This window comes from Mobula hypostoma, unplaced genomic scaffold, assembly GCF_963921235.1.
Source record: "Mobula hypostoma unplaced genomic scaffold, sMobHyp1.1 scaffold_42, whole genome shotgun sequence".
Classification (NCBI taxonomy): domain Eukaryota; kingdom Metazoa; phylum Chordata; class Chondrichthyes; order Myliobatiformes; family Myliobatidae; genus Mobula; species Mobula hypostoma.
Genome location: NW_026948219.1, coordinates 184,583 through 206,013, shown reverse-complemented (window position 1 = coordinate 206,013; position 21,431 = coordinate 184,583). Strand labels below are relative to the sequence as shown.

General features: G+C 43.0%; 1 protein-coding gene across 1 annotated transcript in view; it reads left to right on the top strand.

Moving 5' to 3' along the window:
* LOC134341923 (NACHT, LRR and PYD domains-containing protein 3-like) overlaps positions 1–21,431 on the top strand; it is a 37,289-nt gene that overhangs the window by 5,594 nt on the left and 10,264 nt on the right. The window contains exons 2-3 of the mRNA XM_063039859.1: positions 14,088–14,179; positions 15,954–16,120. Of these exons, the coding sequence (XP_062895929.1) occupies positions 14,088–14,179; positions 15,954–16,120 (259 nt within the window). The remainder of the gene's footprint in view (positions 1–14,087; positions 14,180–15,953; positions 16,121–21,431) is intronic.

Sequence of the window (21,431 nt, the reverse complement as noted above, 5' to 3'; positions counted from 1 at the left end):
ATGTGTAGTTCCCCCACCATGCAGCGCGTTTTCAGCATAGCCTGTGCTGCATCAAAGTGACCAATCGGATTAGATAAGAGTACAGACTGTCCCAAACATCAATATACGGCAATGTCCCCAACCTCTGGGCCGCGAAGCATGCAGTGGTGCAGCGGTAGTCGGAACGCACCCAGCACATCTTTAAGAAAAAAAGCCGAAATAAACAAGCTAATTAATTAGGTGAATGTCGGCTCAGATCAGAGGCGACGCAATTGGCAATCGCTCGTGATATCCTGATAGCATGGCGGAGGCTCCACGAAAGAAGGCAAAAACATACAAATTCCATCCAGAATAGGAAGAGGAATTTCTATTTACCTTGGTGAAAGACAAGTGTGTATGTACGTTGTGCCACCAAACACAAGCACTGACTAAAAGAGGGAATCTGGAGTGGCACCACAACACCAACCACCAGGAATTTAAAGACACCTACCCCCCAAAGAGCGCAATTCGTGCCTGGAAAGTTGAGGAGCTGAAATCGGGGTTGAAGGCCCAGCAATCAGTTTTCACAAAACATGCTGCTCAAAATAAGGCTGCTATTGAAGCATCATTTCGTGTAAGTCACCTTTTGGCTAAACAAAGAAGCCTTTTACAGATGGTGATTTATTCAAGGAAGCAATGGTCATTACCGCAGAGACTGTTTTTAATGACTTAAAAAACAAAAACGGCATCACAACTGCAATACATAATATACTGCTTGGCCCTGCAACAGTGACAAGGAGGGTAGAGTCACTGTCAGAGGACGTTGATCGACTTGTCACTCTGTGAATATTTTTTTACTACAGTTTGATGAATCCCTGGATGTAATGCAAACAGCTCAGCTTGTTGCATTTGTCAGAATAGCTTTCCAGGATTTTACAACAAAGGAGGACTTCCTCACTCTTTTGCAATGAAAGGAAAGAACGAGAGGTGAGGATATTTACAATGAGTTTAAAAAATATGTCCGTGAAAATGACATCACCATTCATAAACTGGTGGCAATTATTACTGATGGGGCCGAGCAATGTGCGGTGTGCACGTTGGTTTTATACCGCTAAAAGTCAGTGCCTACTTCAGGTTAACTTATCTATGTGAAATTGCATTTTCACAGATGAAAATTATTAAATCTAAGTACAGGAGCTAATTAAAAACAGGCACCTCACTAGGGTTGCCAACTTTCTCACTCCCAAATAACGGACAGAAGTAGCAGTCAGATCCCAGGATATTTGTGTTTATCCCAAGAAAGACTACCATGACCATGAAACCTTGCACAGGCACCTGTGTGAGCATGCGTGATGTGCTGATTTCTTCTCTTTACCCCACCAATCAGTTTTGGCTTAATTTTCATAATTTCTACTTTATATAGGCTGCGTATTTATCATATCATTCCTGCTTTTACTATATATTAGTGTTATTTTAAGTTTTATGTGTTATTTGGTATGATTTGGTAGGTTATTTTTTTGGGGTCTGGGAACGATCAAAATTTTTTTCCATATAAATTAATGGTAATTGCTTCTTCGGCATAAAGCATTTCGGCATGAAAGGTTTCATAGGAACGTTCTACCTTAGCGGGGGAAATACGGGACAGTTGGCAACCCTACACCTCACAGACTGTCTCAGACTGGCTGTCTGTAGTTATGAGCCAAATTTCAGGGAACTAGCAGAAAGTATTCAGCCCCAGTCATCACACTGAGTGCAACAGTCAATTTGTATTCATTTATTTTTCGTGTTGAAATAAAATTAAATAATGAAACTTAGAAGTAAAGGTGTGAAGTATTGTAATATTCTTAAAGAAAGACAGCTATGACCTGTTTGATATGTTAGTTACAGTGTTCGCTTGTTTGAATTAATTTGAAGGTTTGACAAAAGTATTTTGTGTAATTCAAATACAATTTGCCCAAATAAAAGGCCTCAAATTGGAAGTACAATCTGAGCTGTTTTTTCTCTAAACGATTTAGTAGGTATTTCTTGCTTTTCACTGAGGTCGAGGTAGGGGATCTTGGGCTTAAAAAGGTTGGTGACCACTAGTTTAGTGCATGGGGTGGAACCACTGCTACAGTCAAAGCTATTTTTCCTAATGCAGTCTGCAATGCCATTGATGCCCAGTCAAATATATCAAGGGTTGTTCCCCAGGGCTGGGGAGTCCAAAGCCAAAGGGAACAGATACAAAAGAGCGTAGAGATCAGAGAGACCTGAGAGGTAATATCAATACACAGAGCTAGTGAGTATCTGGAACAAGCTGTGTAGTGTTTGCATCGTTGGTTATCTACCTCGGGTTGAGTATTCTTACTGAGTTTGGAAGTTCCCGCTCCTGTCGCCTGTTTGTGAGCAGCTGGAAAATAAAGAAACATTCAAGTTGTTGGAAACCTGAAATCAGATCAGAAAATATTTGAAACCATTCCAACACAGAGAGTTGGAGCTGAAGCATTAACTTTGTTCTTCTCCACAGATATTAATAATCTGTAGAGTGTTTCTTGTATTTGCAGCATTTTCGAACATTACGTTAAAATGATTTAGACTCCTGGGAAATGGACATTCAATTTGAATTCATTCTCTTACAGCACAGAAAGAGGCCTTTCAGCCCCAGCCCATCGACTCTGTGCCTTCCTCTGCCTGAACCCATCCACATGCTTCCAGACCATATCCCTCAATACCTCCTTCATCCATGTACCCATACAAACTTCTCCAAATTACTGCATTTGAAACCCGCATCCACATTTGTGCCACACTCTGAGTGAAATAGTTCCGACTCCAATTCCCCTTAAATATTTCACTTTTTGCCCTAAACCCATGACCACACCAAACGTGAGGGGCAAAAGCCTACCTGCATTCACCCTATTTATACCGTCATAGGTTTGCTTACCTCGAACAGGGGTTCCACAGACCCCCCTGTTAATGGTAGGGGTCCATGACAAAAAAAAAGTTTGGGAACACCTGCTAGCATCTCCCCTCATTCTCCTGCGCTTCAGGGAATCAACTTCTAACCTGTTCAACCTACCCCTGTAACTCTACTCCTTAAATACCAGCAACATCCGTGTTCGGCAGGGCTCCTGCAGTCTCTACCCTATTCCTGGGGAATTATCCACCCTAATTCACCCCAAGACAGCAAGCACCTGTTGTGTAATCCGTGCACAATCCATGACTTGACTGGCTTTGGTCATTTCTACAGTCTGTTCCTGTCTCCCAAGTAAACACAGGCACAGAGAATTTGTTGAAAATCTCTCCCATCTCTTTCGGCTCCATGCATACATAGGCATACTGAACGTAGGGAGATATTTTGTGACTGTTAACAGGGTAGTAAGGGAAGCATAGTTTCTCTCAATAAATTATCCTGCCACCAGCTTGTCTGTTATTCGTGGAAATGTGTTCATTACAGTTGTTGTTTTAAAATTTCACAAGAGAGATTCTGGAATGAAAGGTTTTATGTATGAGGGGCATTTGGTATCTCTGGGCCTGTTCTCAATGGAGGGGTGGTGACTCTGGGAACAGAAACATCAATGAAATCCTGAGGTCTGGATAGACCGATAGGGACAAGATGTTTTTAACAGTAGGGGAGTCTAGGATCTGAGATCACAATCACAATGTATTCACTTGTATCGGGGACCTCCTCTTCCATCATTCTGTCCGGTATCAGGATCTGAATATCACCTGTATCAATGCCGGGGGTTGACCGTAGTTATAGGTTAATTGCAGACACAGGAATATAATGGAATTTTTAACCACTTAATTGAACAAAGGATGACACCTAATAGCTATCAGAACAATGTATTGTGTGATGTCATTTCTAAATATCCCATAGTGGACATTTGGAACAAACTGGCCCCATCCAACAATGTGTTTTGATTTTGGACCAGCTTCTGCACTGCTGGAAGTTCTGTAGAGATGGAAATACCAACAGATTTACTGGGTGCACCTCAAGACAGGGTTAAAGCAGCCACTGGAATTTTAGGCTTCCCTGTTACAAAGTGTCTGAGAGCTCAGTATTTATCTTTGTCATAATGAAACTCGAGCATCTGAGGTTGAGTTCCTTGTTTCCTATTTTCAGTTAGTTCTGCGGAGCCATCACCAGGGTAACAGCCCACCAGAACTGCAAGGAACATTTTTATCACTCCATGGTCACTGCCTCTCAGTGGCCACAGCGGTCGGTGTAGAGACCCGGATGCCTTGAGCATTCACTGTCTGGAATATATCATGTTTATATTGCAATACGGATTGCATTTATGCAAATCTCTGTAAATCTGTCTAGGATGTCACAAACAAGGGTCAACAGGGATCACTCCCTCCACAATTTCCTTGTTCATTCATCCCTTCTCACTAATCTTCCCCCAGATACTTATCCCTCCATAGGGCCTGAGTGCTACACCTACCTGTACACCACCTCCCTCACCTCCATTCAGAGACTGATTCCTGGAGGACGATTTAGTCTCAGTGATCGTCTTCACATAAAACAGAGATCAGCAGATGTGTGGAGACGAAAGGGGTTGAGGAAATGAGGATCGGACAGAAACATGTGGCTGAAATGGGCGAACAGCCCTCATCTTGTTGATGGTTTGAGGGGCTGCCTGCCCAACTCCTCCTCTTTCTCACTTGATGTTTCAGTGTTCCTGTCCAGTGAGGCTCCGGATAATGTTAATAGAATTTAGTGTGTTTGTAAACATAGAAGTGATTTCAATGAAACCTGCACAATTCCTGCTCGGGTGGGAATTGTGTATCGGACTGGGATGGAAATCGAACCCGTAAATCTGAGAACCGGGAGGTGCAACGAAGGGGGCGGGGAAGATACAGTGAAAAATTAAAGATGTAGCCGGTGTAAAAATGAAATAATGTATAAAATGTGGCAGGTAGATCAGGCAGCATGTGAGGGGCGAGGAACAGAGTCACTGGTTCAGGTGGGAGACCCTCCACCCGTCACGTGATCCCGTTTCCTGTTCACGTTTTCCTGCAGATCTGCAGCATCTGTTTCTGAGGCCCCGCTCCCGCCTCCGCTCTCACAGTCCCCGGATGGGCGGTGGTTTTCTTTCCGTTCTCTGTTGAAGCGGGTTGTTGGCTGGGATCACTGTCTGCTGGACAAATTGATCAAGCTCTCATCAGTCAGTATTGAGGCCAGTCACTAGGCGTAACCGCGACCGACAATTTCCCATCGGAGAGTACTGAATCTGATCTCGGGGTGGGGGTGGAGGGGACCTGATGGTTGGGCGGAGAGGCCCGTTCACTTCCCCGAACTGGCGGCCTCATCCTGCTTCCTGGACACAACCTGCCGTGGTTGGTCCGAGTTATGGGAACTTCACACTGAACCACCTGAGATGAGCCGCCGCTCAGCCCCTGGTGTTCTGGTCCCGGGAGCAGGATGAGGTGGTGAAGCCGGGACTGTACCACCCATTAAGATGTACCTGGGGACCTTTACCTCCATCATCCGGCCCGGAATCGGATCCAAACTTCACCAGATTGATGCCTGGGGTCGATAATTGTTTTACACTGGAAGTGGCCGTTCGGCCTGTTGTGTTCTTGCAGACACGAGGGTTAAACAGAGAAATCGCACCCTCGGGACACTGATCCACGTGTATGAGTAGTTTCATCTTTCCCCGTTCAGACAGGACAGTGAGATCCGGATCTTTCACGTTCTGTAGGGGGACTGGGAAGTTTATTTCCATCTGCTTTCCATTGCTACGACTTGCAGAAATGCAACCAGTGTTTCACGATATCTGGCCCTATTAATGCTAGAATTAAGTCTTGATCATTTATCTGGATTTCTCGGAAGTGTGTAACAGAATTTCCAAAGGAGCAACCCAGGCTGTCTAATATTTCCCCACGATTAGAATGGGGAATCTTTATTTTGTCTTACATGTACTGAGGTTGAGTGAAAATCGTGTCTTCAGTATTATCCACACAGATCAATACATTACTACAGTACATTAAGTTAAAACAATACCAGAGTGTGGCAAATCATTATGGCTACAGAGAAAGTGCAGTGCAGGTAGATATGTGGTGCAAGGTCTCATCGATTGAGACTGTGTGGTCAGGAGTCCACTCATCATGCTGGGGAACAATCAGTTCGCTTATAACAGCAGAATGGACACCGTCCTGAGCCTGGTGGTATGTTTCCATTTTATTTTATCTTCGACCCGATGGGAGGGTGAGAAGTGAGAATGTTCAGGGTTGTGGGGATTTTTCATTATGCTGGCTTCTAAACTGAGGCAATGGGAAGTATAGATAGAGTTCATGCAGGGGAGGTTAGTTTCGTTTTGTTTTTTTCAAATCTTGTTTTTTTTTCCAAAATAAACACAAGTACATCGAAGTAAACAACACTTACAATGTCTCAAGAAAAAAAAATTATATAAAGATTGAAGAAATTTTGTGATTTAAAAAAAACCCTACTAAGCAAGAAAAGTGGGGAAAAAAGAAAACTCCATTAGGTGTTCAACCCCAGAACCATGCGTCATACTTCTAAAGCTTCAAACCACCAGCAAGAAAGAAAGTACCAAAAAAACTTACAATTAGATTGTGGAGAATCCATCAATTAACTCAAATGATATTAACGAGCAAATGAACTCCACCTTTTCTCAAAATCAAACATAGGTTCAAATGTTCAACTTCTAATTTTCTCCAAACTAAGACATAGCATCACTTGAGGGAACCATTGTGATAAAGTGGGAGCCGTTGTATCCTTCCACTTCAACAAAATGGCCCTCCTAGCTATCAATGTAACAAATGCTGTAACATGTTGGTCAGACACAGAGATACCATAGATATTTTGAGGAATTATTCGGAAAATCATAGTGCGCGCAGCCCGGTACATCCGTTCTGATCAGTATTCTTACTTTCTTCTTCTTACTTTACAACTTACGTTATTTTTTGTTTTTTTCTCACGGTAACACGTCGAAGCTGCACCCTCTCTAACATGCTGGTAGAGAGAGTTTTATTTGGGTTTTTAGCGCTAGAAATAGTTACATCCCGACACGCGGAACAGAAGCAAGGTCGCATTGTTCATTTCAGGGACCAGCTGTTTGTGCTAATGCCGGCCGGTTTATACTAGCAGAGTGGCAGACACCCCTGCTAAAATCTGGAGGAAAACACACAGAGGATGCAGAGGGGGATCACAAAGTCGAGGAAAGAAGGCTGGGTCGAGACAACAGAGACTTATGGAGAAGAGGAGTTCGGTAGATAATAAAATGGACGAGTTCACAGCGCTAGCCAGGTGTCAGAGAACATTTCAGGAGTGTAGTGTTATGTGTTTCACTGGAACGGGGCTGCACGAGGACATACCCGATCAAAACTTCTCCATGGACGGCTGCCAGAAATTCCCGCTGACCGGAAGTGCACTGAGAGCAGTAAGCATAAAGGAGTTGGATGCTTTCTGTTCTGGTTAACAATGGATGGTGCAATCCGAGTCATATTACTATCGAGGAACGTGCTTGTAGACCGGATATTGAACTATTTACTTTTGGACTTCGTCACATTCCACCGAGATACAACACTGGGCGGCACAGGAGGTCGTTCCTGCCTGTGGCCATCGAACTTGCAGCTCCTCCCATGGAGGATCAGACACCCTGAGTCAGTAGACTGGTCCTGGACTTATTTTCCATCTGGCATAGTTTGTATTTTGTTGTTTGATTGTTTGTGTTTTTTGTATTGCTATATTTATGCTCTATTCTTGTTTTTTGCGGCTGTAACGAAACCCAATTTCCCTCGGGATCAATGAAGTATATCTATCTATCTAATTTGTTAGGTTGTAGATTAATTTTAAGTGCTTTAGTAATTGTCAAAAAATGGACTTCCAGAACTGTTCCAGTATAGAGCAAGACCAAAAATGTGTGTCAGTGTAGCTATCTCAGTTTTACATCTATCACAATAACTATCAACATTAGGGAATATTTTAGACAATATCTACTTTGTCAAATGGTAACGATGAACAATTTTAAATTGAATCAGTGAATAACTAGCATAGATCGAAGAAGAGTTGACCAACTTCAGAATTCGCATCCAATCTTCTGTCGTAAAAGTCAAATTGAGTTCCTTTTCCCAATCTTGTTTAATCTTACATAAAGGACACTTATCCCATTGTAGTGGTAAATTATAAATTCTTCAAATGGAACCCTTCTTCAAAGGTTCATACTCATAATAGTATCTAACAGGTCAGCATCCAATAGGTAAGGAAAATTACCTAAATATTTTTGAAAGAAATGTCTAAGTTGGAGATATTGTAATAAGTGTGAGTATGAAAGAGAATATTTATCAACTAATTGTTCAAAGGATATCAGTCTACCTTCTTTAATTATATTTGAAAAAGAATTAATTCCTTTATTTTTCCAAAGTAAAAAAAATGGGATCACTCAAAGAAGGCTTAAAAAGTAGTTTTGATAAATTAAACTACAAAGCTTAATTTTTTAAGATTAAAAAAAAATGCAGAACTGAAGCCAAGTTTATAAAGAGTGATTAATCACAGGCTGCAAGTTTAAATTAGCAACTTTACCTAATTGTATGGGCAAAGCAGCTCCCAATAACAAAGTTACAAAAAACTATTTTACAGCTTTCAATTCCAAAACTACCCAGATAGGCCGAGGTTAGTTTCTATGATATACTCAGCTGTATCCATCGTTCTCTGCTATTTCATTCAGTTAAAGGAATATCAGTAGCCATATCAAGATGTGAAGTATCGGGATGGGATACTTTCTGCGGAGCATTGATGAAGCTTGTAGAGTGGAAAAGGGCATATACTGAAGTTCCTATTATTTGTTCTGGCTTTGTTATATTGGAATCTGTAATCTAGTAGTGTGTACTATTATTTCAGTATCTGTATTTTTTGGATGACCAACAGAGAGTGCTCTTGATTCCTTCTACCACCTGGTTCCATCTGCTCATTCCCTGGCCATCTCGTCCAAACTGTGTCCAGCCTGTACACCACCACCTCAATGACATATATCAACCTCCTTATTCATCCTCTGTACAGCCTGTACACCACCACCTCAATGATATATATCAACCATCTTGTTCAACCTCTGTCCAGTTTGTATCCCATCACCTCAATATCTATGAACCATCTTGTTCAATCTCTGTCCAGTCTGTATCCCACCACCTCAAAGATATGTATCAACCATCTTGTTCAACCTCTGTCCAGTCTGTATCCCACCACCTCAATGATATACATCAACCATCTTGTTCAACCTCTGTCCAGCATGTATCTCATCACTTCAATGATATATACAGGTTTCCCACGCCATCCAAAGGTAGAGCATTCCTATGAAATGGTTCGTAAGCAGAAATGTTGTAAAGTGAAGAAGCAATTACCATTTATTTATATGGGAAAATTTTGTGAGCATTCACAGACCCAAAAATGACCTACCAAATCATGCCAAATAACACATAAAACCTAAAATAACAGTAACATATAGTAAAAGCAGGAATGATATGATAATTACACAGCCTATATAAAGTAGAAATACTTCTCTACAACAATTGCCTGCACAGATCTCTGTAGCAAAAATCTCATGCAAGCGCTGTTGGCATAAACGCACATCCAGTAACCTTTAAACTATGAAGCTGCCAAATCTACCAAATAACACATAAAAATACACAGCCTATATAAAGTAGAAGTAATGTATGTACAGTGTAGTATCACTTACTGGAATTGGGACGACATCGAGCAAACTGATGATGGTGTGTTAGACTGAGTCATCGCAGGTTGGGTGGTGCAGTGGCCCCCACCCTCCAGGCTGCCAACTAATGCACTGATCTGGGCCGACAATTACGTGCTAGGCGGCACCTAATTAATTAGCATGTTTATTTTGGCTTTTTTCTTAAAGATGTGCTGTGTGCCTCCCGGCTACTGCTGCATTCTCCGCGAATCGGTACAGTATCTGTCCGGGGCTGGGGGGTTGGGGTGGTGGGACACGGGGGTGTCATCTCATCGTCGATCAGGGCAGGCAGCTCATCTTCTCCTATGGCTGCTTGCCTCGATGTCGAAGGTTGAGGTTCGTCGTCTGCTGTGGCTGATGTGGAAGGCTTGCTTGACTGCTGAGCCTCGAGCATTTTTCTATCACACAGTTCTTTGTAAGGACTCAAAACATCCTGTAAATATCCCCTAAAGCTACGTACCCTTTCAAAATTAAATTCGTGCTTTATCATTGCAGCGAAAAGCTCACGCAGTTGCTTCAGTTCAGTTCCTGGACGACTTCACTTTCGCTACTGCATTCGGTTTCGATTGTTATCTTTTCCTCTTCCAATTGCATTAGCTCTTCATCTATCAGTTCTTGGTCATGGGATGCCAAAACCTCTTCAACATCATCTTCGTCAGCTTCCACAAGCCAAACTCACTTTGTCCTCGCTTCGTTCACCACGATCGAAACGCTTAATTATGTCTAGTTTTACGCTAAGTGTAACACCCTTATGAGCTCTTTCAGGCTTTTCTGACACCTTAGAACTCATCTTGCTAACGGCTGCTCAATGCAACGTGTTTAAGCAATGCCATTCTGAATCCGGGGGAGAGCGGCTGCTCGGGGTGCGCGCTGCCTTTTATCGCGCGCTGATTTTTTCATGCGCTGATTTTTTTATTGCGCGCTGCCTTTCTTCGTAACAGTGAAAACACCTGAAAGCGAAAACAGGGTACTCATGTAGGTCTTTCATAACAGTGAGGTTTCGTAAAGCGAACGTTCGAAGAGTGGGGGACACCTGTATCAACCATCTTGTTCAATCTCTTCACCCTGTACACCACCACCTCAATGATATATATCAACCATCTTTTTCAATCTCTGTCCAGTCTGTATCCCATCACCTCAATGTGATTTATAACTATCTTGTTCAATCTCTGTCCAGTCTGTATCCCACCACCTCAATGATATATATCAACCATCTTTTTCAACCTCTGCCCAGCCTGTATCCCATTGCTGCAATGATATGTTTCAGCAATCTCTCTTTCAAACTTTGTCTTCACTGTGAAGGGTTGCTTTACATCTTTTTCAGGATTTTTTTTTTTGATAGCTATGACTACCAGAGGTTTAATTGAACACAGCACGTGGCAGGGTAAAAGCAGCCATTTCAATTTTAGTTTCACCGTTACAAAATGTCTGTAGTGTTAAACTTTGTCATAATGGAACTCATCGCATTTGATGTTGAGTTTGTTATTTCCTTTTTCGGTTATTTTCAGTGAGCCACTTCCTCTGTTTCCAGGGTAACGGCCCGTCAGAGCTGCAGCAAGTGTTGCACTTTTTATCGGTCTGTGGTCACCGCCTCTCAGTGTAGAGACAGTGGCCTCGGGAGCAAATGTAACAGAGTGACAGTGTGGGAGGAAAGGATGCTGTGAGTATTGACTGTATGGGATGTATTACACCAGGGTCAGAATGAACTCAGAACTTACAAACCGGTTGGGGTGGGGTGGCATCTAAAGTTTAGGGTGTTGCTGATATTTTACAATCAGTTACTATTTGTACATTAAAATGAAAAGGGAGAAAACACTACAGTTGCAGGAAATTTAAAGTAAGGAGGAGAAAATACTGGAAACGCTCAGCAGATCGGCAGCATCTTGACAGTCTCAGTTCTGAAACTGGATCTTCCACCATTTGTCCTTTCAGAGATGTAGTCTGATGTACTGAGTTCCCAGCATTTTCTACTTTATAATTTTACATTTTGTTCCTGCTACACTGCAGGAAACATGGCAGACAGCTGTGCTGGGGAAGATCCCATACTGCAAGAAGGTTGTAATCAAATGTGCTCGGATTAGCTGCTGGGGACAGGCTGAAGTGTTCCACATCCTCTATACGGATCGAGGAACCAGCCTTAGCACTGGCACCGGTAAAGGGTTATTCGGTTCTAATTCCACTTCAGTTTGTGAATCAGAAATGGCAGGAACACCACGGCAAATTGCCGGCACCAAAGCGTCTTTGTGTGGGTGATAGTATTGGCCTGGTGACTCTGAGGATATGGAACTGGCAGTCCAGGTTGGTATTTCGACAGCCGGAATCAGAATTTTCTCAGTCTGCACTGAAGCTGAAGTCTCGGGCGGTTGGACATTGGTTATGGGGAAATCACTGTCTGCACTGCCCAATTAGACATCACATCTGTCAAGTATTTTGGAGATTATTTAAGAGTTAACTAGGGAGTTAGGTGAAGTTGAGCAGTGATGTTGTTCATCTGAACTTTGGTAAAGTCTGTCACAAGATCCCGCCTGGCAGCTGATCTGGAAGGTTCGGTCACGTGGGATTCATGGGGAGCTAGCGAGGTGGATTCAGACCGGGCTTGAGAACAGGAAGCAGAGGGAGATGATTGAAGATGGTTGTAGCGAACGGAAGCCTGTGATGAGTGGGATGTGTGTGTCAGTGTGGAGACCTCTAAAATTCATTATTCATGCCATTGATTTGTATATGAATGTACATGGCACGATTAGCAAGTTTGAATTGAATTGAATTAAATTGAATTGATTTCTGGCATCCTTCACATACATGAGCAGTAAAAATCTTTACGTTATGTCTCGGTCTAAGTGTGCACTGTGCAATCAAAGTAATTTATAATAATTTGTAATAAATTGAACAGTCCATATAATATAGATTACACTCAAATCAGCGTGAGTTAATTAGTCTGATGGCCTGGTGGAAGAAGCTGTCCCGGAGCCTGTTGGTCCTTGGGAACTGGGATAAAAACTGTTTTTTTCCAGTCTAAAGGCCATTGTTAGGTTTACCAGATCTGCTGGCAAATTGCATACAACACTTTTACGTCATCACCTTGTAAAGTTTTAAACAATTCAACTGGACTCCTGTCACATCCTGCAGCCTTATTATTAGCAATGTTTTCTCTTGCCCATTCGACTTCACTTTCCAGAAAGTCCTGCTCTAGATCGATGAGGGAGTCATTCCTGGTGCCTTCGGTGTTGGGATATTTCCTGTAAAATTCTTCTCTGTGTTCCTGCCATCTCGTTTTGTTGTTTTCTGCTTCTGTAAGGGCCTCCTCTTCTTTGTCTTTTACTATACTTATTTTTGCATGAAATGTTCCTTTAATTTCTATAATCTTCTTGAATCAATCTCTTGTTTTTCCAATTCCGTTAGTTTCTTCAGCTTCTTTCAATCATTCCTTTAAGTAAGTTTCCTTATCTCTCCCTTCTATCTTCTTGATCGTTGTGTTCATTTGAAGGTATTTGTTCCTATCTCCATTGACCTTCACTTCTCTTCACTGCTCAGCTTCTGCAGAAATCCATTTTGCTTTCCTGGTCTTTTTATTTGCAATACTTTTTATCTCCACCTCTTGTCTAATGCTCCTTACTTCTATCCATAGCTCTTCTGGTTTTCTCTCTACCAGCTTTAATCCATGAATCTGTTCTTCACCACCATGGCATATTTTTGAGTGATGCTATCAACATCAAACTTTGCTGGTGCATTGGTTTTCCTGGTACTCTTCAGTTTCATTCTGAATACTGCAACAAGCAGCTCATAGTCTGAGATTGTCAGAGAACAGAGGGACCGAGGAGTTTAAGTGCACAGTTCGCTCAATGTGGCGACACGGGTGGTGAAGAGGTGTTTACCACGCCGTCCTTCAACATTCAGGGTACTGAGTGCAGGAGTTGGGACCATATTTTATTTATTTTTTATTGAGATACAGCGAGCCTCTCTGCCCATTAAGTCCCCCAATTTGATCCTAGTCTTGTGACAGGACAATTTACAATGACCAACTAACCAGCCTACCACTAAGTCTTAAGACTGTGGTGGGCAGCCAGATCACCCGGAGGAAATCCATGCGATCACGGTGAGAACCTGCAAACTCTTACTGGCAGCGGCTGGAATTGCAACCGGGTCGTTCAAACTGTAAACACTTGTATAAGCCGTTGTATAAGTCGTTGGTGAGACTGTGTTTGCAGAACAAAGTATAGTTCTAGCCGCTATTTGTTTGAAAAGACTTGGATAAAGTGGAAAGAGTGCAGAAATTTGCGAGGGTGTTGTCAGGGCCAGAAGGCCTCCATTCTGGGGGGGAGGATGGTCACTCTATATCTTTACTCCCTGGAATGTAGGAGATTGAACAGTGACATTACAAAAGTGTTTTAAATTATGAAGGGGAGAGTAACTGACTCACTCTGTTTTATTTGTGTAATTCAGATCATTGCCAGCAGGTGGTGCTTTCTTCCAACCAGACGGCAGGCAAGCAGACGACGATCAACCAACGTCAGTCAGAGTCAGAATGGACACAGGTATGTTCACTGGGCTCTTTCTCATTAAACCTTAATTACACGTGCAATAAATCGTGTAGTCAAACCAGCAATAGTTCAGAGGAATAAACTTGGGCATTAAATGGGCACTGCAAAACTGCCATCATTGATCCTACTGGTAAGGCGAACAATTCACCAGGTCCAGCGTATGGACCTAACAATGGGAATGGTCAAACACCGTGCTCACCGTGCAAATCTTCACCTGAGTGAAAGGGGAAGGAGCTCCTGAAAATACAGTGGTTGTGGGTGAAACGCAGAGAGGAATACAACAGCAGGCAATGTAGCACTCCAGGGAACAAACATAATTTCTGTCAGTATATGGTACACCCTGATGGGGGAAATGCCTCCGGCAGCCAGTGAGAGAAACAGTTGTTATTTTCTCTTTAAGAAGGGCAATGGTGAAGTCTCCCCAGATTTTCAGGCTGTTGCTCAATGGAGGTGAGGGGAATTCCCGGTGTCTGTTTTCTGTGGCCGAGGTAAGGAAAGTTATATTGTGGGAGAACGGGCTGGGTGCGGGAGACAGTGAACAGGAAAAATGTTAAACAGGGAATCTGAGAGGGCTACCGAGGCAATGAATGTCGTTGGCGAATAAGATTAAAGTAAAGCAAGAGGGCAAGTAGAGAGGGTGACGCACAAAATGGTGGAGGAGCTCAGCAGGTCAGGCAGCACCTATAGAGGGAAATGAACAATTGACGTTTCGGTTTGAGGAATCTTCAGCGGAGACTTTGTACATTGATTTTTCAGTGTTGTATTGGCCACATAAAATGGAGTCAGGACTGGAGGAGCATTCTTCTTGGTGGAGGTCTGTGACCAGTAGTCTCTGCAAGGATCACTGGCTCACTATGCGTCGTGTGTGATGTAAATAACTCAATAATAAACTATGTATTACTCAAAATGATCACATAGGTGGACTGATTTGTCGATTTGCAGACTCGACGGAGTTGTGTAAATTGGAACTGTCGTCAAAATGTTCAGTATCCAATTAGAAATATGAACAGAGAGTCACCAACTACAGTTAATTTGGGAAAATGTGAGGAATTGCACCTTGGGAGGTCAGGCTGGCGAGCGATGTGTGCAGTGAATGCTGGGACTGTTAGGAAGGCTGATGTATGGACGGGTCTTGTGATGGATGTGCATTGCTCCCTGAAAGTGGCAACACAATTGGTAGCATGCTAACAGCAAGTTGAAGTGTGAGTATGTAATTTTTAAAGTTGTGCTGTAACTGGATGAACTGTGGTTAACAGACAATCTCAGTATTGTGCAGAAAATGGTAGCCATATCACGAAAATGATGTAGAAGCTCTGGCAAGGGTGCAGGTGAGTTTCACCATGATTACAGAACATTGGCTTCCAGGAGAGGTCGATCAAGCTTGGCTTGCTTTCTCTGGAGCATCGGAGTCTGAGGCCTCAATCTCAGAGAATTCATAGATTTACGAGAGGCATACCAGAGTTCGATAGCCTGTGACTCGGTGCAAATATCAAGCACTGGAGTGAATAGGTTTAAGCTTAGAGGGTAAAGTTTAAAGGGGATGTAGGATGTATGTTTTCCACAGAGAGTGATCAGTGTCTGGAATGAGCTGCTGAGGGAGGGACTGGAAACAGACACTCAGCAGCATCTGAGAGGCTTTTCAACTCATGAGTAGGCCAGAATGGAGGGATATTGACTATCTTCCTGAAGATGGGATTGGTTTAAATTGATATCATGTCTGCATACGCATGGTACACTCTACTATTTTATGTTCTGTGACTGACTACAGATCTGAACTCCGCAATCTCGGCCTTCCTGTCAAATTGTGAGGATCACCAACTGTTCCGGTTGACGAGATTCTACATGGAGCGACTGGAGCAGGCGATTGAGGAGGGTGTGGAGGGAGTCGGCTTCATGTTAATGGGCGAGGATCACTTCACTGGGCCAGAGTATCACGTAAGTGGGAGGGACATAGACTGAGTGTAGATTCTACTGAATCTATCACAGACCGACAGAACCGGTGTAACGGCACCTCTGGGCTATGAAAATCCTGCAATGCTTGTGGTCAACATTAAGAATAGAGTTATTGTTTGCAGAAACCCTGAACTTTTATTAAGCAAAACAAGCCTCTGTCCATATTTCTGAACACATTCACTTTTCGACAGGTTCGGATACAGACAATGATTGATAGGTGAATGTAGTGACTTGACGGACATTGCAAGTAACAGAGAACCACTGACAGCACATCATGTTCTCAAAGCTCGACCTTAGTGGCCGTTCACCAGAGTCACTTGATTACCCTCGGGTTTCCCACAAATCAAATATATCGTGACTTATTTCTCGGCTCATTTCTCGAGTCTACCTTCAACCCTATCGTCAATTGAACAGGCAGTACTGAATATCGTCTCTCTTTTCAACTACTGATCCTTTTGCATTTGATCAATATCCCAATGTGCCTCATGGTTCAGTTACCTTTTGTTCCTTGTGACTGTTCCATTTGGAGTTTGTAATTACCACAGCATATACTGTTAACACTGGGAAATGAAAAATAATATAATTGAAAATAATCCAAGCATCTGCAGCTAACATGGAATTACCAAGAAACGCCGTTCTAATGGTCCTCGTGTTACTGGAGCACATTCACCTATTGCTCACCAGACTGAATTTTAGTGAAGAGCCACAAATTATTCCCAGCCCTAACATTCCACACGAGACAGCTGACAATTTCAATCCAAACTCCTCTGTATTGGTCTCTCTGACATGCACAAATGTCCTTCAATTGCTGTCTGCTCCTCGCTGCCAGTTCCCAGCTGCAGGCTGACACTGGACCCCTCATAGAGTCTGGCAGTTAACTGTGAACCTGCTGCAGTTCACCAGGAATTACCCCAGAGAAAATCAATAGTGACCCTGTCCTAGATTGACTTAGCCATAGTCATCGAACTCCACAGTACAGCAGCAGGCTCTTCAGCCCATCAAGTCCACACTGACCTATTATATATCTAGTTGCATTGATCTGCACACCGACTAGAGACATCCATACCCTGCTCATTCATGTACTTATCCAAATAGTTTTCAAATGTTCAAATCGAATGCACTTATACCACTTTTGATGGTAGCTCGTTCCATACTCTCACCAGCCTCTGAATGAAGACGTTCTCCCTCAAATTTTCTTTCATCTTTCATCCTTAATCCATGACCTCTAATTCCGGTCTCACCCAACCTCAGTAATAGATGCCTGTTTGCATCTACCTTATTTATAACTTTTATAAACCTTGATACCTCTGTCACTTCTCTCCTGGTCCTCCTACAATGTATGGCAGTCCTAACCTATTCAAACTTTCTGTATATCTCAGGCCCTCAAGTCCTGACAACACCTGTAATTTTTTCTGCACCTGTTGAATCTTATTGATATCCTTCCGAGAGGTAGGTGCACACAATGCTCCCAATTAGCCTCTGCAACATCAATTTTGACATAATATCCCAAAATCTGTATTCAATATTTTGATTTATGAAGGCCCATATCCTAAAAATTTGATCAGAACATCTACCTTTGACAACACTTTTAAGCAATTTTGGATTTGTATTCACTGATATCTTGGTTTTACCGCACCGCTCAGTGCCCAATCACTCAACGTCTTCATGCTATTGTGGCTTGTCCTCAAATAGTGCAACACCACACACTTGTCTTCATTAAATTCTGTCTGCCAATCTCCATTCCACCCTTTTCCAGCTGCTCCAGGTCCCACTGCAAGCTCTGATAAACTTCCTCACAGTTACTGCCTTGATGTCATCCACAGATTTACTGACCCAGTACAGATCCCTGAAGCACACCACTAGTCACAGACCTCCAGTCAGAGAAGCAAATCTCTTTTACCTCTCGTAGCTTCTCTCACGAATCCAATATTTAAACTAACTTACTACCATGTCATGAATGCCAAGCCACTTAAGCTTACTGACCAGGCTCCCATGAGGGACCTTGTCAAAGGCCTTGGTGAAGTCCACGTAGACAACATCCAGTAACTTGCCTTCATTACTCGCTTGGTAACATCCTCGAGAAACCACAAGATTGGTTGGACAGGAACTACCAGGTACAAATCAGTTTTGACTATCCCTAATGAATCCTTGCCCATCCAAATATTCATATCCAGTCCTTCAGAATACCTATCAATAACTTTACCATCACTGGTGTTAGGCTCACCAACCTGTAATTCCCTGCCTTATTCTTACAGCCTTTTCAAACAGCAAAACAACATTATCTACCCTCCAAAACTTTTGCATCTGACATTTTAAATATCTTTACTGGAGCACCTGCAATCTCTGCACTCGCCTCAGACACGTTACGAAGGAAAACCCTGGGGATTTACCCCCCCTAATCTGCCTCAAGACAGCAACCACCTCCTCCTCTGTAATCTGTATAGAGTCCATGATCTCACCGCTGTTTCGCCTCACTCTAAATACTCTGTATGTCTCTCGAGTAAATGTAAATGCAAAAAATCCATTTAAAATCTCCCCCACCTTTTTCAGCTTCATGCATAAAGGCCCACTCTGAAACCCAAGAGGACCAATTCAGTTTGTTGGTATATTTTTGTTCTAAATATATTAATGAAGGGTTTGGTGTTCTCTTTTTTTTTTGTCTGCTAGAGAAAATTTCATGCCGTACTTGAGCCCTCTCGATTTCCTCCTTTAGTAACTCTTGCATTTATTGTACTCAAGTCCATCATTTGATCCTTGAAGCCTATACTTGTGATGCGCTCAGGGCCTTGATCTCTAAAAAAGACAACTTTCCCTAAACAAAGGTACCCCTTGCCTTCTATTCTGTCAGGAACATTCAAACTCTTCACTTGTGGTCATTTATGCATATAAACTCTGTACTCTCAAAATATCAGTTTTGGAGGCCTCACACTTACCAAGCACATCTGTACCAGAAAACAACCAGTCCCAATCCACTTCCGTCAGATCCTTTCTGGTACCATTAAAATTGGCCTTTCTCCAATTTAGAATCTTAACCCGAGGACCAGACCTATCCTTTTCCATAATGATATTTAACCTAATGGTATTATGATCACCAGATCCAAAGTGTTCCCCTGCACACACCTCTGTCGCTTGCCCTGTCTTGTTCCCTAATAGGAATTCCAGAACGCGCTCTCTCCAGTTGTGACCTGAATATATTGATTACGGAAACTTCCCTGGACACATTTGACCTATACTGTCCCATCCAGCCCTTTAACTCGGTGTGCCAGTCAATAAATGGAAAGTTAATTGTCTACCATCGGAATCTTGTGTTTCTTGTTTCTGTGATCTCCCTGCACATTTGTTCCTCTAAATCCCATTGACTGTTGGGTGCTCTATAATATAATCCCACTAATGTGGTCATCCCTTTCGTATTCCGTAGCTTCACCCATATAGTCTCATTGGACCAGCTATCCAGTTTGTCCTGTCCCAGCAATGCAGTGATATTTTCTCTGACTAGTTATGCCAGCGGTCCCCAACCACCGGGCTGCAAAGCATATGCTACCGGGCCATGAGGAAATGATATGATTTGACGATATGAGTCAGCTGCACCTTTTCTCATTCCCTGTTGAGCTTGAACGCACACAAGGTCATTACCCGCGCATCATCCGTGTCAGTGCAGGAAGGAGATCAACTCCTCGAGCTTCAAAATGATGGCGGGCTGAGAAGTATGTTTGACATAACATCTCTGCTGGCATTCTGGATCAAATTCAAGGTTAACTATCCTGAGATAGCCATGAAAGCACTGAAAATGTTACTTCCATTTCCAACATATCTCTGCAATGAATGCAACAAAAACTAAATTGCGTAATAGACTGGACATAAGGAACCCTGTTCGAGTATCGCTGTCTCTTATTACCCCTCGATAGGACCGTCTTGTTGCAGGGAAACAAGCCCAGGGCTCCCACTGACTCAGCGATATTGGTGTGTTGCAATGATTTTATATGTTCATATGGGGAAAATATGTGCTGTGTGTTTAATATCCAAACGTTACTTAAAACGTTATGATGCTATTGACTTGTAAGTGACTTATATAACCATTTAACAATTACAGCACGGTAACAGGTCATCTCTGCCCTTCTAGTCTGTGCTGAACGCTACTCTCACCTAGTCCCACTGACCTGCACTCAGCCCAAAATCCTCCATTCCTTTCCTGTCCATATACCTATCCGGTTTTTCTTTAAATGATAATATCGAATCTGCCTCTACCACTTCTACTGGAAGTTCGTTCAACACTTACTTCAAGCTCCCCTGTCCTCCTCTGATAATTGATTTATCACTATATTCATGCGAAGAAAATATGCGCTGTGTGTTTATTATTAAATTTGTTAGACGAACCCTTTTAGAAATGAAATTGAGTGTATTAGCCACTTATCACCTATATTCCAGTCGTGATTAACAACCTCCCCCACCGAACAGAATCACCAAGAATGACTTGTAGAAAAAAAACGGCACGTACACACATGCGCAAGCAAAGCATGCGCACTGGTGCCCACACAAGGCTTCATGGTCTTTGTAGCCTTTCGGGTAAGCTCAACGTATTGGACAGCTACTCTTGTCCGATGGCAACCCAACCCCCCCCCCCCCCCCGGGTCGGCTGGTCCGCAAGAATATTGTCAATATTAAACCGGTCCGCAGTGTTGGGGACCCCTGAGTTATGCCACCCCTCCATCTGTAATCCCTCCTGCTCTATCGAATCATGTCTAACGCAACGGAACCCTGGAATGCTGAGCTGCCAATCCTGCACCTCCTCCAACCAAATCACATCAATGGTTACAATGCTGTAATTCATTGTGCTGATCCAAGCGTGAGGCTGATCCGTCTTTCCTATAGTACTCCTTGCATTGAAATAATACGCATTTTGGGGAAAAAATGTTTCACGATTCTCATCCTTTAGTTTCCTGACTTTGTATGTCGGCTTAACAACATCTTTCCCACACAACCACTCCACTATCCACTCTGGTTCTTCATCCCCCTGCAACTCAAGTTTAACACCTCCCCCATCCTCATGCAGCGCTAACAACCCTTCCTGCAAGGGTATCAGTCCACCTCCAGCTCGGGTGCAAAACGATCACGGGTGTCCAGGCCACAACTTCCTTGGAAGAGAGGCCCAAACATCTGAAGCCCTTGGTCAGGCACCATCTCATCAGCCAGACGTTAAACTGTATTATCGTCCTATTTCAGGTCTCACTAGCACATGGTACGGGTAACAATCCTGAGAACACAACCCTGGGCTCCTGCACTTCAGTTTAGCATC